This window comes from Gracilinanus agilis, chromosome 6, assembly GCF_016433145.1.
Source record: "Gracilinanus agilis isolate LMUSP501 chromosome 6, AgileGrace, whole genome shotgun sequence".
Classification (NCBI taxonomy): Eukaryota; Metazoa; Chordata; class Mammalia; order Didelphimorphia; family Didelphidae; genus Gracilinanus; species Gracilinanus agilis.
In genome coordinates this window covers 250,618,545-250,636,561 of record NC_058135.1, presented here as the reverse complement: position 1 = coordinate 250,636,561, position 18,017 = coordinate 250,618,545, and the positions used below count along the sequence as shown (strand labels likewise).

General features: G+C 39.2%; 1 protein-coding gene across 2 annotated transcripts in view; it reads left to right on the top strand.

Moving 5' to 3' along the window:
- LGR4 (leucine rich repeat containing G protein-coupled receptor 4) overlaps window positions 1–18,017 on the top strand; it is a 117,919-nt gene that overhangs the window by 84,634 nt on the left and 15,268 nt on the right. For both annotated transcript variants that reach the window (XM_044682158.1, XM_044682157.1), the window contains 7 exons: window positions 6,141–6,356; window positions 10,314–10,385; window positions 11,363–11,431; window positions 13,424–13,495; window positions 13,688–13,759; window positions 14,077–14,145; window positions 16,543–16,614. In XM_044682158.1, coding sequence (XP_044538093.1) covers window positions 6,141–6,356; window positions 10,314–10,385; window positions 11,363–11,431; window positions 13,424–13,495; window positions 13,688–13,759; window positions 14,077–14,145; window positions 16,543–16,614 — 642 coding nt within the window. The remainder of the gene's footprint in view (window positions 1–6,140; window positions 6,357–10,313; window positions 10,386–11,362; window positions 11,432–13,423; window positions 13,496–13,687; window positions 13,760–14,076; window positions 14,146–16,542; window positions 16,615–18,017) is intronic.

Genomic DNA, 18,017 nt, shown 5'->3' with positions numbered 1-18,017 from the left:
ATAGACTTTTTCTATAATAAAGTCGTGTTTTTAAATTTATAAAATATATAAGATGACAAAGGATACTGAAATATTACTGCAATATTAAGGAAAGAAAACCTAGCTTATGTCTTGTAGGTTAAGAACTCCTATAAGGAAGCATGAGAGAGAGCAGCTGTATGAAACTATGCCTTTCTTGTCTCCTTATACCCCTCATCCGATCCCCACTTAGAACCAGACAGGATCTGCTAAGGGCAGTTTTGTGAGTCCTTAACTTGGGGGCTTTTACAACACAGCTAGCTTAGAGTTTCCTTGACTAAGGAGAGAAATATGAAACTGGGAAGTTTTTGGAGGGTGGGGAACAAATGATGTATGCTTGCCATAGGCCTGCAGCCTGAGGGGTTGGGAGGAATGTCTTAGAAACTTAGAATTTTAGAACTGGGAGGTCTTAAGCAGCACTTAGCTCAACTCATGCAAAATGTCAGTGGGCTGGAATAATTAGATGATGTCTATGCACTCTTCCAGTTCCCAACTGCCAGGAATCATTTTAAAACAAACAAATAAACACTTAAAGTAACTCAAAAGTCAGCTTCATTATTAAATTTTTTTTCTAGAGATAGATGAGGAAACTAAGATGAAAATGAAGTAAGTGACTTGCTTGCCCAAGGCGATCTGGCTGGTTTATGTCAGAGTCAGGAACAACAGTTCAAGCTTCTGAACTTTCATTTCTGTGAAGAAGGAACTTTGTGGTGATCCTTCTGAAGGTGGAGTTAGCAGAGAAGAATGTAGAAAGTGCACGGGCTGAAAAAGATCTCATTGGGCTGGAAGCATGGCTAAAGGAGAAACACTACAATTTTATTTTCTGCTCTGAAGAGAAAGGGGAACAGTTGAATGTGAGGCCAAACAGGAATGCTCTTTAGTATAGCACACTCTCTTCTTTTTACAGATGAGTAAACTAAGGCTCAGGGAGGCGGCAGAGTAGGATATGAACTCAGCTCTCCTGGCTCTAGACCCAGCATTCTGATCTAATGCACTGACCACCATTTTAAAGCTTCTTTAATTTAAATTTTCATTAAATTTTAAAAAATACCCCAACTGTGGCAAGTGATCTGGCCACCTGAAGCCACCTATAGACAATCTGCAGTTCTTTAATTATCCTGGACCCTCTGAAAGTTTCTCCTGATAAACTGGTTCCACCATCCTTTTGACATCCTTGAAGTATAAAGAAATTGAATATGAATTGAAGACTGGAGTTAGAGTTGGATGGTAATCATAATCCTTTTCATCTTCTGGGAGGTGTGGAAAAAAACCAGGCAGGCAGTTTCTAGCTGATCTCTGAAAGGGCCCTCAGGCTTCTTCCAAAAAAAAAAAAAAAAAAGATTTCATTTCTTTGCTGAAATGTTGATCCCCAGTGAAAGCTAAAACTCTTCACAAATCAGGGTGTGCACACCTGTTTCTCATGGGGCTATATTGACACCTGCATATCATTTGAGGTCTAGGATTAACTATTTCATGATTCACATCATGGAGAAACCTTTCTAGAAGACCTTTTTTTTTTTTTTAACTTAAGGGTTCCATTTTTAAAGAGTTTTCATGTTTAAATATCTCCAAAGAGAGAAACAGTGTGTTTGCTGACTAGGAAGCCAGCTTTGGAGCCAGTAAGACTTGGGAGCAAGTTCTGCCTTTGACTGACAGAATGACTGTGGGCAAGTCACTTAATTGCCCTTGGCAGTTCTCTAAGATTAAAAGATATTTGGCATAGGAGGTGATGGTATGAATAGAGTGCAGACTTAACAGTCAAAAAGATTAAAATTCTTCCTCAGACACTGACTACAGCTGTCTGACCCTGGGTAAGTTTTTTAACTTCTTTTAAGCCTCATTTTCCACATCTGTAAAATAGGGATAATAATAGCACAGACTTCAAGGTTGTTGTGAGGCTCAAATGAGGTAATGTGTAAAGTGCTAATACTGTTTTTAAATATGTCAACTATATGTAGGAGTATGACATAAACCAATTATATTGAGATATAATCACAATTTTACATTTTCTCTTTTTTGAGTTTTTCTTTTGAAAATTTGTTAGTTATTTTTAACATTCTTTTTCTATGTTCTAAATTCTCTCTCTCCCTTGCACTTTTCTGCCACTCACTAAGAAGGCAAGCAATGCATATAGATATTTATTTTAATAATAATTAAAAATAATAAAATTTAAATAAATATTTATTTTTAAGCCTTTGCCTTTCATCTTAGACTCAATACTGTGTATTGGATTCAAGGCAGAAGAGTGGTAAGGACTAGGCAACAGGGATTAAGTGACTTGTCCAGAGTCATACAACTAGGAAGAGCCTGAGGTCAAATTTGAACCCAGGACTTCCCTCTCCAGGCCTGACTCAATCCAATGAGCCTCCCAGCCTACCCCCTCATATTTATTTTTTAAGAAGCAAACAAGCAGGTTAAGAAGCCCTATGAGGAGGGAGGCTCTGAAATCATGCCTTTTTTTCTTTTTTCTTTCTTAAATCCTTACCTTCCATCTTAAAATCAATACTGTGTATGGGTTCCAAGGCAGAAGAGTGGTAAGGGCTAGGCAGTAGGGGTTAAGTGACTTGTCCAGGGTCACACAGTGAGGAAATGTCTGAAGCCAGATAAATCATGCCTTTTTTTTTTTAACTCCTAACTCATTTCATCTGCTCTCCACTTAGAACCAAGAAGGGCTCATCAGGGGCAGTTCTGTGAGTCTTTAACCATGGGGGCTTCTGCAGCATGATTGGCCAAGTTTTCTTGGATGAGAAAAGAAGCAGGAACCTAAGAGGTTTCCTTATCAGTGAAAGTGCCAGTTCCTGGATTTTGGAGCCATTTGGAACATGGGAAACATAGGCTCTGTGTATTTCTTTCCTGGGCAGTCATTTAGAGTATGGCAGCTCAGAACTCCCCAGTCTAGTCTTGGAGTGAGAAGCCTTGGGTTGGTCATCCTCAGGCTGGTCTGTAACAGGGAGCAGAGATGAGGCTCCATACAGTCTGGAACGTTCCCTCCAGCTCTGACATTTTGGGATTCTAGGCCATGCACGAAGGCACGCAGGCTGCCAGTGCCCAAGGTCACACAACCAGTAGGTGTCACAGGCAGCAAACCATTCCCCGTAGACTTTTCAAAGCCCGCTCCCTGGCCTGGTGGTTTTAAGTAGAATGATTCAAGGGGTGAATTCTGAGCTTCCTTCTCTTTTTCCTCTTCCTGTTTGTCTTGATGGAAAGAAGAAGAGCATGGACTGTCCTATGGATTCACGACTGAGGGGAGGGAGGAGAACTGCAGCCCCTGGAAACTGAGTGTTGGCAGAACTTGGTTTATTGACAAAGGCATTTCTTATCGTTAGCCCAAGGAATGGGCTGCAGTTCACCTTTGCATAGTGAAAGGTTGGTTAAACAAAGGATCAGATTGAGCTGCATACAGACTCCTAAAAGGAGATCTTGTCCAATAGGAAAAAAAAGAAATCAAGTCAGCCAGCATTTGTTAAATGTCTCCTGTGCGCCAGGAGTGTACTAAAGGCCAGAGATACAAGAAAAGGGAAAAACAGTCCCTGCCTTAAGGAGCTCACCATCACAATAACTTTGCTTAGAGGGCACATTCAGATTTAATGCAAGCCAGATTCAGGGGCAGAGGGAATGGGAATCTTCCAAATTTTGGAAGCCTCAAGTAGAGAAGACAAGTTGTTATAATTAAAAGCATTCTTTCCTATTAAAGGACCTGTAAGACCTTTAGTAAACAATGCTCTGTTAGCCTCACACCTGTCCCTATTCCTTTGGAAGGCTGGGATCAATTATAGTTGTCTTGACCATTACTTTAAAACACACACACACACACACACACACACACACACACACACACACACACACACACACACACACACACACACACACACACACCCCTTGCTTTCGATCTTAGAATCAATACTGTGTATTGATTCCAAGGCAGAAGAGTGATAAGGGCTCAGCAGTGGGGTTAAGTGACCTGCCCAGGGTCACATAGCTGGGAAGGGTCTGAGGCCAGATTTGAACCTCACACCACCCGTCTCTAGGTCGGGTTTTCAAACCATTGAACCACCCAGCTGCCCATTGCTCTGACTTCTTTTCAAATCTTTCAGTTATATCAGGGACAAAGCATCAACCAATTAGGTTCAGCTCAATCTGATTCTTTGTTTAACTCACAATGCAAAAGTGAAGCAAATTATATTTTATTATGTGACACAGGGACATAAATGAAACCATCCCTGACCTCAAGGAGGTTATGTTCTATCTGAGGAAACAATATGTACAGATATAAAAATGCAAACTATAATTGTTGTTCAGTCTTACCCCTTTTGAGGTTTTTGCAGCAAAGGTACTGGAATAGCTTGCCATTTTCTTATACTCGGGTTCTCTTTTAGTAACTCCTAGTTAATTTTCCCCTTATACCATGCATCCTCCATTGGCTACAAATGCATTTATCCTCCAGTTAAAGGATTAACTTTATACCCGAGAGGTAATTGCCATTGATTTGGTGCCAGAGTGAGCTAGCCCATTCAGTATTGCCCAGAAGTGGGGAAATCCTTCTCCCCCCACTAAGTATGCTTTTCACTTCATGTATTTCTGATTTCTGGGCTGTAGAAAAGAACATTAGTCTTGCTGGGCCTCCGTTTCCAAATTTGTAAAGTGAAAGCAGTTAGATTCCTAGGGTTGATTCCAACTTTAATGTTCAGCATTAGTAGTCTGCCAGCATGATTTGTAGTTCAAACAATTCAAGAATATTCTCATGAGGTCTGGGATATCATTTCCCTAATAGAAAAGGAGAGCAACAATTCTGTACTGCTGCAACATGGTATAAAATAAGCATAGGACAGACCCAGAGGGTTATCACTTAATAAAATCATTTACCTATCAGCGCTCCAGGGAGCTCGCTAAGGAATTGTCAAATGGCCCTTCTTGGGGGGTTAGTTCTGTGTTTGACTATTTTGATATCTGGCAGAGGATTAGTGCTTAAGACAAGTGTGCGGCCTTGACTTCTTAATCTTTTTGTTTTGTGGACCACTTTGGTAGTCTATGAAGCCTCATAGTTATGTTTCTAAATAATATATATGTGTATAAATAGCATTAAAATACAAATAAAGTATCCAGTATTACAAAGAAAACAATTATATCAAAATAAAATGATCAAAATATATACTTTTTAAAGCTCATGGATCCCAGGTTAAGAACCCCTGCTCTGAGGCAACAAGTTACAGACTGTGCGAGGAAATTTTCCTCCCAGAGATAAAACCATAGTCTATACCAATCCTGCAAATCATCACAACTGAAAGAGACCTAACTCAAATTTCTGATTCTCAAATGAGGAAAATGAGTCTTAATAAGTCAACATTTATCAAATTCCCACTGTGTGCCAAGCATTGAACTAAAGGTGAGGTGACTTAATCCAAGTTCAAGTAGCCTGTCTGGGACTGGAACTCCTAACTCTCCCATTCTGACATTCCATATTCTAGGTTTCTACCCAATTTTAACATTCCTCCCAACTCTGATGTCGCATGTATCTTTGGAACACTGTTCCAGGTGAAACACCATCTGAGCCTTCTTGCAGTAGCTGGATGATCCCATTTACTCTCCCTAATCATATTCTGTTTACACCACAACATCAGCCCTATTTATATTTGAAAATTGAGATATATTTCCTACCCTTAGATATCTTATTGTGCTCATTTCCCTTTTGTGAGTGAACTGTATATGTCATATCAGCTTTCTGTCTGTCTGAAAAAAATCACCACCAAAGATATTAAATGTTTTCTGGCATTAAAAACAAAGTAACAAGGTGCTGGATTATATTATCTTACAAATATGAAGAATATTCAAGTCAAAATAATTTAAACACAACTCTGATTTGTAAAGTAAAATAAAACTATGGGACATTTGGACCATTAAATTCCTTTAGTTTGAAAGAAGTTAGATAAAACTCTGATGAAAGTTAATATAGGGCTTAAAATTTTTTTTCTCTTGAAATAGGTGTTATCCAGATTATTAGTGCTATCACAATTTCTATTCTCAGTTTCAAATTTTTTGAGCTATGAGGCTTGTGTGACTTGTTGACTCACTCTTTAATGATTAAAATGTGTTCATGAACTTGGCTGTTTGTGTTTCTGCTCCAGGCGTCTAGATGCCAACCACATTACCTCAGTCCCTGAGGAAAGCTTTGAGGGTCTCGTTCAGTTACGGCATCTGTGGCTTGATGACAACAGCCTGAGTGAAGTACCTGTCCGACCACTCAGCAACCTCCCATCCCTCCAAGCTCTGACCCTGGCCCTCAACAAGATCACGAGCATCCCTGACTTTGCCTTCACCAACCTTTCAAGCCTTGTGGTTCTGTAAGTATCTGACACTTTAATTTCTTATTTCAGTTCAGTCTTAAGAAGTGCTTAGTATGGGGTAGGCACCACAGAGACCAAAATGAAACTGTCCTTGTCCTTAGGGATCTTACCTTCTGAGGGGAAAAGAGGGGAATGGACAACATGGATATAGATAAGGATAAGAACCTATATAGTTTGTTCTAGAATTGAACAGAACAAAAATTTGGGAACTTTGATCAATGCATCGATCAACCATGATTACAGAGGAATGATGAGAAAGCGTGCTACCCAAGTGCAATGAGACATGCTTTTATACCTAGTCTATACTGGAATTGTTTTGCTTGGTAAATATTTATTACAAGAGTTTTATTTTCCTTTTTGGCAGTGGTGTGGAGGTAGAAAAGAGAGAAAATAAATGCCTGTTAATTGAAAAAAATAGACAATTAAAATATAGACAAAGAAATTTGGGGGTGAAGGAATGTTAAAAGCTAGGAGCATTGGGAATGGTTTTTGAGATGTGGTCATTTGCAGAGGACTATCCTAACCCTGGCCATGTAAGAACTCTTAATTTCTCAGGAAATCAAGTAACATTGTTAATATGAACTTAAGAACATTTTAAAAATTAGCAAGTTGTTGTGACATTGGCTGCTCATTAAACAGGTTACCACTTATTAGCCAAATTGAGAAAAGAAGCCCAAGATAGATGGGAGTTTGAGAGAAGGGCATCTTTTGACATTTCCAACTTCAACTCCATAAAAAAATACTTGGTTTTGGGGCAGCTGGGTAGCTCAGTGGATTGAGAGTCAGGCCTAGAGACAGGAGGTCCTGGGTTCAAATCTGGCCTCAGACACTTCTCAGCTGTGTGACCCTGGGCAAGTCACTTGACCCCCATTGCCCTCCCTTACCACTCTTCCACCTAGGATCCAATAAACAGAAGTTAAGGGTTTAAAAAAAAAATTAAAAAAATAAATAGAAAAAATACTTGGTTTTCTGTGGATCATTCTTCTGGTCAATCCTGGTCAGGCCACACACAAAATAATCTTGATAAGCATTTATTAAATCTGTGTCATAATATCTCTTTGGTGTGTGTAATAATTTCTCCTTTTGTCTTTAAGAGGGCTTTAGGGAAAGTGAGACTTTAAGCAGACTCTCTTTGGTGAACTTGTGAGAGGGTTGACCAAGAGTCAATCAATCAACATTTATTAATGTGCCAGGCATAGCTAAGTGAAGGGTGAGCTTATAGGGCCTCTCAGTCTGCATTGTTAAAGGGAACACCCAAATTTGAAGAGGTTATGTTGAAGGCATTGAGAATACAGAGATAAAGAAATCTCTGCCCACAGTGATCTTATAGTTTCCCCAGAATGGGAGGGATGCTATGAGACATGCCCTGTGAACTGATGAGTATGTGTACAGTTTGAGAAGGGGATTCCGAGGAATCAGCAAGACCTTGCCATAGGAGCTGGTGCATGAGATAGATCTTGATTTCAGCATAAGGATTCTAGAAGATGGGGAGAGACACCCGAGGAACAGCAAAGACATGGAGATAGGAGATGAAATCCTGCATTTGAGAAGTAGGAAGCAGAGCAGTCTATCTGGAGGGTATGAAAAGACACAATGTGAAATAAATAAACAAACATACCCCGTAACTCTATTGTGAAGAATTTGTCATTGGAACCAAATGAAGACTCTTGAGCCAAGGAATGACATGATCAGGCTTGTCCTTTAAGGTTATTTGTATATCTTTGAAGAGGATAGACTACAGAGGGGAAGGGCTAGAAGCAGGGAGTCCATTTTAGGAGGCTAGAGCAAAAGTCCAGAGGGTGAGGAGGGCTGAAATTGGAAACATCCTGCTGGATTTTATGATTTTATGACATTTTATGACCTTCTGACCCTGCCATCAGATTTACTGTATACCAAGACCTAAGAGGAGCCAACTACTATATAAATCATGTTTGGTTTGGGTTTTAATGGGGATCATGAATTTCTTTTTAGTTTTGGCTCAGTAAAACAAAATGATATTTGGATTCATTTGGGGTCAAGGCTTAGCAAATTAGTACATTTTGTTCCAGGTTTTGGTGCAAGTCTCTAATGTCAATGCCAGAAGGTAACAGAAATTAAATTCTTTTCAAATGCTCCTTTTACAAACCTTTTGCAAGATCAAACTACCCTTTCCCCTATTTACAAATACTCAAGGTCAAATGATTAAGATTTAATAATGGCTTGTATTTTAAATAGGGAATTAGGAAGTTAATGCAAAGAAACCATTCTGTTGCCAGGAGTACTTAACTTACCTAAGTTACCCTGTATGAGATCAGAGATTTAGAACTGGCCGGCATCTTGCAGCTCATGTATTCCAACCCCTTCGTTTTACAGATAAGGAAACTGGGACTTAAAAGGTGATTTGTCCAAGTTCACACAGAGAGTCAGAATTCAAATTTAGGTTCTCTGACCCCAAATCCACTGTTCTCTTCATTATCCCATGGTTACCTCAATTGAATTTCATTCCATAAAGTCAACCTTTAGTACATCCTGTGTAGAAGACACTGAGGATACCAAAAGATGTAACAGAAATCCTCAAGGAGCTTATATTCTACTGTGCATGTTATACCAATGAGTGTAGTACAGTTAAAATTGAAGGATGAGAAAGCACTAACAAAGTGGAGTGGAGAGAGAGGTGGTTGGGTTGCTCAGAGAAGGCTTCTTGTAGGAATTGGTGCCTGAGCTGAGTCTTGAAGGAAGATAAAGATCAGGAGAGGAGGCAACAAGGAGGGAATGCATTGCCAACATGGCAGACAGTTTGTGTAAATGCAAGGGATTAGGTGTTGAATTTGGGGAACAACTCATAGTCTGGTTTGGCCAGAATGTGAAGTTTGTAGATTATTTAAAAAGTAGGTAGGAGTCTAATTGTATGGTGAGTTGAGTATTCAGCTAAGACATTCTGTTTTAAGCTTTCAAAGGGAGCTTCTGAGAACTTTTAAGCAAGAAGATGAGATGGCCATCTTAGGAAAATTATTTTGGCAGCTGTGGGGGTTGGCTTGGAGAAAGATTTTTTAGACTGGACTTTGAGACAAGTTGTTTTACTTTTCTGAGCCTTTTTTTAAAGTCCAGTGAAGGTAGGGGGAATTGTCTTTTACTAATGAGGACTGAATTTTGATGGAAGGTGTCTCATTGATGCCATTTGCTGATAGCTCCTTCTTTCTCTTTTATCAACCAGACATGTCCCCCTACCATTCTGGTCTCTAATCTTGCTAGGACCAACCTCTTAAGTTCCTATCCTCTCCCGTTATCTCCAGCAAATTGCCCTGTCTCTCATCCCCACTTTACTATCCTTAGTCCTTATCCTTAGGCTCACTCTGCAATGCTTGCAAACCTGATCTCCATTCTTTTAGAAACAAAAAACAAACCAAACAAACCAAAAAAACCTTTCCCAGTCCCACCATCCCAGCAAGCTATTGTCCAGTAGCTATCCTAAGCCATTCCACTGCCTCTTCTTACTCTCTGACTTCCCACCTCATCATTCAACTAGAAACTGCCCTTTCCGGAGTTACCAATGATCTCTCAATAGACGGTTCTAATGGCTTTTTCTCAGTCCCATCCTTCTTGACATCTTTGTGATGAACTAGGTCTTTATAAGTAAAAAGTTAGAATATTTTTAGAATGTAGACAATGTATGTAACATTTCTGCAAATATTCTAAAATCTTGTGATTAGTTCATTGTAACTTGGCCCCAGATTTATGCCTTAAAACCCAATTCAGTCATTGCCAGTCAGGCTGCCCTGGTCTAACATTGTTACAATAGAACTGAGATTTCCTTGAGAATGCTAGAACAGTGTGGCATATGTTCTCCTTTGATACCTTTGACACCATCACCTGTTTAGTATTGAACTCTATGCTGAGCTATTCTTTGTCCTATAAAGTACTTAATACAACTACTGCTTGCGGTCCACAAATTGATTTTGATTCTTCTTTCTCTAGGCACCTTCATAACAATAAAATTAAGACCCTGGGCCAGCACTGTTTTGATGGATTAGACAACTTGGAAACCTTGTAAGTACATCTCGAATAATCCCTGTTACTGATCATGATATGCATTTATATAACTGCTGGAAAAGAAAAAACATTTTGGGGTCATTTTTGTGATATTTCAGTTTTGAAACTCTGATGGCCAGGATTAAGAACAATCCGTATTTGTGGTTCGCAAAGAAACCTCTCTTTTCTTTAGGGATGGGTGGCAGTATTGAGGATTTCAATTAGTCATTTTCCTGTTAATTGTGGTTTTATCGCTGTTTTAATTTCATTATCTAGGAGAAAATGAACTAGGTCTTTATAAGTAAAAAGTTAGAATATTTTTAAAATGCAGACAATGTATGTAACATTTCTGCAAAAATTCTAAAATCTTGTGATTAGTTCATTGTAACTTGGCCCCAGATTTATGTCTTAAAACCCAATTCAGTCATTGCCAGTCAGGCTGCCCTGGGCTAACATTGTTACAATAGCACTGAGATGTCCTTGAGAATGCTAGAACAGTGTGGCATATGTTCTCAGATGTGGCCAACAGGTTGATTATTTTGCTTAATTTTATCTATTTTTATAAGGGAGGGCTCTGTGGTGGGCTCAATTATTGGGTAATAAAGATTTTTAAAAAGAATTAATGAAAAAAATGTTTTTAATATATCTGTAAGTATTGTAAATGTCTTGGTCATGAATCTTCTCTTTTACAGTTTTAACTTCTAAAATACACCAGGAGGTGACATGCTGCCATATTTTAGAATAGAATTAAAGGGAATATAATTCCTTCCAACTGTGGTCTCAAATTCAAATAGAAATGTATCCCTGCAGCCTCATTGTTGACTTAGCCACAAATTAACCTTATTTTGTATTGTATTTTTATTTATTTTGTTAAACATTTCCCAGTTACATTTTAACATGTTTCAGGCCCGGGGCTGGGAGTTTTAAACCCCTGCCTTACCAAGATGTGATTATTATTCAATCTGGTTTCATCTTTGTTTTTACATTCCTTCCAGGGACTTGAATTATAATAATTTGGGAGAATTTCCTCAAGCAATTAAAGCATTGCCAAGCCTAAAGGAACTGTGAGTTTTGGTTGGCTTTCTTGCTGCCTTATTCTTCTGTCAGCACCCCCAAACCCTACCCCCAAAGCCTTCTCACATGGTAATGGTAGAGAATCTGAAGTGTTTGCTATATAATTATACCAAATGGACTGTATCATTGTTTTATCCAGTAGGCATTTATTAAGCACCTTCTAAATCTGTATGACTTTAGGCATATTACTTTCTTTCCTAGACCTCAGTTTCCTCATCTGTAAAGTAAGAGGGCTTGGCCTAGACAATCTCTGAACCTCTTTCTGGTGCTAAGCATATGCTCCTACGTGAGCACACTGTGCCAGGTACAAGGACTAAACAGAAGAAGATCCTCTCATTCCATCCCTCAGGAAACTTGAATTTTTCTATGAAGATAGTTATGTAAACAGATGTGTGTGTGTGTGTGTGTGTGTGTGTGTGAGAGAGAGAGAGAGAGAGACAGAGAGAGAGAGAGAGAGAGTGAGAGAGAGAGACAGAGAGACAGAGAGAGACAGGAGACAGAGACAGAGAGACAGAGACAGAGACAGAGAGAGACAGAGAGAGAGAGAGAGAGAGAGAGACAGAGAGACAGAGAGACAGAGAGAGAGACAGAGAGAGAGAGAGAGACGGAGAAGGAGAGGGAGAGGGAGAGGGAGGAGAGATTAATAGTTTGATGAAGGATACAGAATTAATAACTAGGGGGATCAAGAAAGAAGACCTCCCATAGGAGGTGGCATATAAATCGGACCTTCATTTTCACCAGCAAATATCCCTTGAGTGTCTATAATCTATAGGGAAGCAGCCCATGTACTTGGGGTACAAAGAGCTAGAAGCCAGGGTACCTGCTCTCCAGGGCTAGCCAGGGAGGCAGGTCATCTTCAGAATAGAAAGAGAACTGAATTTGGAGGAGTAGACACCTAGAAACAGGAGGATTTAACCCCATGACATTTACCCTGGGTAGGTGTGGGACTTTGTATAAGTCCCTTAATCTCTGTGAGTCTCAGTTTCCTCATCTATGAAATAGATTAAAAATTACTAGTTGCAAGAAACAGCTAAATGGCTCATTGGATGGAGAGCCAGACCTAGAGACAGGAGGACCTGGATTCAAATGTGTCTTCAGACTCTTCCTAGCTGTGTGTCTCTGGGCAAGTCACTCAACTCCAATTTCCTAGTCCTTACCACTCTTCTGCCTTGAAACCAATACTTTGTACCCATTCTAAAACAGAAGATAAGGGTTTAAAAAATAATAATAAATAGTTGCAGTACTGACCTGTTGTGATTATTATGAAGAAAGAACACAAAGTGCCAAAGGAGCTATTAGGAACACAGACATAAAGCACCAAATAACCATGTGAAATAGTCTATGGCAGGTGTAGACAGGGAGTACCTAATGTCTGTTTAATCAGTAAGTGCTTAGAGATGCCAGTGCTTATTGAGTGGTTCCATGACAGAGACCACCATTTAAGAACTTTTCTTCTTCTCTCGAACAAATACATTTGTCTGTAATTTCATCAGCAAATATATATATATATATATATATATACCTGTGCATTTATATACTATATGTGTGTATACCACAGATGGCAGGTTGAGGAAGATAAAGATTTTGATTTTAAAGAGAGTGTCTTCACTCTAAGGTCATAATTTATCTGAGGATCCAGAGACAATACCCATCTACTTACAGAAACACACACACACACACACACACACACACACACACACACACACACACATCCTCTATTCTAGTTTAAACTGTGGCTTTGGAGTTAGGCATAGTACTATTTCTTGATGGACTAGTAATCTCCAAAAGATGAGATAAAAATTAGAATTTTATTTTCTTCTCTTCGTTTTTGGAGTTTTAGAATATTTGCGATTTGGTTTTAAATTGAGCTGAATAGGAGTATATACGTATAATTATAGTATTTTAAAATACTTATAGTATGCTGGTAAAGATAACTTCATAATAGAATAGAAATTTCAATATAGTTTTCTCTCTTTCTTTAGGGGATTTCGTAGTAATTATATTTCTGTAATTCCTAATGGAGCATTTAGTGGAAATCCACTTCTAAAAACCATGTAAGTACTTTGGAAGGCTTTTTTTTTTAAATGTAAAATTATGTTAAGCTGCCTCAATCATGCCAAACATCTGGATAGGGAGGGAAAATATCAGTTAAGTCTTTTGGGTATTTGGCATCTGTATGCAGGCAGATTTAGTACTGAATGATTTTTATGAACATGTGGAAAATTTACCTTTTCATAATTTTACAGCCATTTAAATGACAACCCTTTATCTTTTGTGGGGAACTCAGCCTTTCACAACCTGTCGGAGCTACATTCTTTGTAAGTACTCTACAATGATCCAGGATTGGGGGGGGGGGGGGAACGGTTGGTTAGTGTTTGCTGTTTCCTTTTGTCTCTGGTGCCTGGAATAGGATCAGGCCAACTTGTTTACATTAACACTTTTAGCCAAGTTATCAACATTCCAGACTTAGTTGGAGGGATTTCAGGCTGATTTTGTTTTTGATATAGAGACAATTCTGTGATTTGACCTAGGATGAGAGTAAAATAGATTGTGAAGCTTAAGTATAAAGCATTACCTTCTATAAGAATTTCTTTTATAATTCTCAGTTTCTTTTTCTTCCATTTCTTTTTTTTAGAGTCATTCGGGGTGCAGGCATGGTACAGGGATTTCCTAACCTGACCGGAACCATCAATTTAGAGAGTTTGTAAGTATGCACCTTTTAAAACTGGGGGTACATGGATAATTGTGAACAAGGGGGGTTGGGTATAATAGGATAACAAGCTGCAAATTATTATTGATCATATGAAAACTTCCTCCAGTGCACTAATAGAAAAAGAAATTCCATTTACAACAATGAGCAGACTTTTAAGTGCCCACAAAACTGGAAAAGATGCTTAATATACCAAGACAAAAGAATCATAATCCAAAAGATCTCCCCAGTGCCTGGCACCAGCAGACATTTAAAAAATTCTCGATTGATTAAAATGTTGGACCAAATCTAAGATGATGAAGTTTGCCATCACAGGGATAAGTGCAAGTTTTACATGTAGGTTAAAAAGCAACTTCAGAACCATAATGGGAGAGGCTCGGCTAGGCAAAGATTCTTGTTTTTAAATAGAACATAAGAAGATCTGAGGGTTTTATTGAATTGCAAGCTCAGTGTGAGACAGGAGTCAAAACCTAATGACTTCCCAAGCTTTGTTAATAGAAGTGCAATATCCAACTTATGGGAGGCAACAGTCACACTGTATTCTGCTCTTGTCATTACCACATCCAAAAGATTGAGTTTGGGTCTGAATGTCAAATTTTATTTAAAATGTCAACAAGCCTGATCATATCCAAATTAGAATGGCTAATTTGGTGAGAAGATTGGATATGACTGTACAGGAATGTTTGGAAGAATTGACAGTGCTCTGTCTGGCCAGAAGGGGAGAGAATTTCTGGTTGCAAGTATTGGAAGTACTGTGGAAGAAGAAGAAATAGTTTCATTTCTTCTCAGGGGTATAGGTAGGAGCAAGGATGATCGTGATTGAGACAGATTTCAACTCAATATAACAAGAAACTTCCTAATAATTCAGATTGGCCCAAAGCAGAGTGGGAATTCTTCATCCCTGGGGGTCTTTCAAGTAGAGGTTGGATGACCATTGTGCAATCAGGGTGTGATTTAGGGTTAGGAGGCAGATATTCACATATAGCTTGAACTAGGTGGTATCTGAAGTCCAACCCCCGATTCTACAGTGGCCTCTTCCTTCTCCAATCCATCTGTCTCCCAGATACCAAGGGAATCTCTCAGAAGCTTTCACTGGGATCACTGCTACCTCAAAGGTGTTATGATTCCCATTACCAGTATGGTAAATCCCTATTCCTTAGCCTGACATTTAAGGCCAGTTTTAATTCCTACTATTCTCTAGCAAAAAATCCCTTCTCTAGAGGGAGTTTAGTCTAATTACCATTCTTCCCATGTAACCGAATTCATTTGCATCTCCTTCCTCATATAGTACCCTCAGCAAGGAAAGTACTCTTCTCTCCCCTCAACTCCCCATTCCCAACCTATGCCTTTTCATTTCTTCCCCATTTTCAGGACCCCCATAACATGTTTTGGTCTACAATTTATCTTTATCCCTCTTCTAACTATTCATGGCAATTGTTTCTTTAGTAGAATCCTTGTCTAGTCTTAGATTTTTTTTATCTTCTTATTACTTCCTTCTCTTTCTTAGTCAGGAAGACACTGAATGACCCTGAGCAAGTCACTTAATTTCTCAGGGCACCAGTTTCCTCATCTGTGAAAGGAGGGAGTTGGATTCAACCTCTCATTTGTCTTTCAGCTCTAAATCTATGATCCTGTGAAGTGAAAAGGGCATAAATGAAAATGATTGTCAAGGAAAGAGGAGACAGATGCATATATACATATACATATATATGCATATATATATTTAAACATGTATATTTAAATGTAGAGTGGACAGAACTGAGAGATAGGGTTGGTATAGTGAAAATACTACTAGATCAGGGATTAGTGAGCCTATATTCGAATCCTACTTTTTTCTACTTATTAACCATGTGACTCTGGGATAAATATTTAGTCATCCTTTTTGTCCTTGTGTTTTCTAATCTGTAAAATGAGGGCTTGGACTAAATGATTCCATAAGTCATTCCAGCTCAGAATCTACAGTCTTTAGTAATGACATGAACTTTTTCCGGAGATGGGCTAGGGGAGATGGAGAAGTCAAAGAAGATTCTGAAATGTGGGGCCTGCTGTCTGGATCATTGAGTATCAAAAATAGAACTAGAGAAGGAGGGAAGGAGTAGTCTAAGGTGATGGATGCACTTTTCTTAACTACCTATGTTGAAGATGGAATATTTTTTATTGCCATTGTTAATGATGTGCTTTACATACATTAATGACTTGGTTTGGTTTGGCACAATGGATTTGGAAATCTAAGAGTTCATTTCTCTTACTCAGTACCTGTTAACTTCAGGTATTGGGATTGACAGCCAGTGTGCAAAGACTTGAGTATTTTATTTATTTTCTATATGAGTGAAATTTTGTTCTCTTCCACTTGTATAAGCTCTCAATTGTGTAATTTTTTTTTCCCCACAGAACCTTGACAGGCACCAAGATAAGCAGTATACCCAATAATTTGTGCCAGGATCGAAAGAAGCTTAAGACTTTGTAAGTTGGGGTCTTCTACTCTTTTAGCATTTCCTGGAAGGGTAATTTTAAGGCACGCACTATTTTTTGATTGGTTCTTCCAAAGGAGGCAGACATAGGGGTGGGTAAGCCAACTTGGAAGCTGATGTGAAAATAACTTGTGTTTGGCTTTTCAAATTGTAGGGATTTGTTTGGGGAATTGATTTCAAATGAATAGATCTTGGAAGGGTTTATGGAGCTTTAGCCCTATGTAAGTCCAACAAGGCACCATTAAAGCCTAGAGAGCTAATGAAATCCTGGACTGCATTAAGAGAGGCAGAGTGTCCACTATCCATAGAGGTACTAAAATATGGTGCCCAAAACAAGACAGGAGCAGCTAGTCTGATGAGGGAAGAGTATAAGTCTCTCACCTCCCTTGTTCTGGAACCATACCTCTATCAATGAAGCCCAGTATCCCATTAGAGAGACAGCATGGCATAATAGCTAGAGTTAGCTTGGAAGTTAGGCCAGCTTCTGTCCAAGTCCCAATGCAGCCATGTCCTGGGAGACTTTGGGCAAAACCCTTAATTTCACTGTTTCCTAACCATCTCTGGCTGACTATTAGTTGCAAAAAGTTACACATCTGCATAGTGGGAGATAGAGTCCCATATCATTGATATCCCAAGTTCACCAAAAAAAAAAGACTATTTGGAGCTACTTTGCTACCGTTGACTTGTATAGAGCTGGTTGTCCTGAACTCTACTCTGGCCAGTCCAAATATTACATTGTCCTGGGCACCACATTTTTGAAAGTTAGTCAACAAACATTTATTCAGTGCCTCCTCTCTACCACACACCACGCTGGGGATGGAGGAGACAAATTATGCATTACTGGGTACACACAAGATCTCTCCAGAGTAGATAGAAAGCAACCTGAGATAGAATGTGAGCGAGCTGGAGAGCATCCAGACAAGGGGAACCAGCCTGCTGAGAACGTGTCTTGGGATGACTAGGCGAAGGAACTAGAGACTTTTAGGCTGTATGAGAGAAGACCCATTGGGAATGTGACAGCTCTTTGTGGGTATTCGAAGGACTTTCATGTGGCAAAAAGATTAAGCTTGTTTTAATTGGTCCCAGAAAGCAGACCTAAGAACAGTGACTGGGAACTACAGAGGGGCATGTTCTGGTTTTAGATAATCAAAAGCTTCTATCAGTCCTGAGTTAGGGCTGTCTTAAAGTGATCTGAACTGCCCTAAATGAAGAGTCTTCAGACCAAACCACTGTGACCCACTTCATGGAAGTATACCTATTGATGTCCCTCCCAAGAGGAGACTGAGCTCCTCTGAGCTGTGTGGCTGTTCCATCTTTTCCCTCCTGAGCCCACCCTCTTCCTGCCCACTTACCTGTATTGCGTTGCCAGACTAAACAGAACTGCCTTTTGAGAAG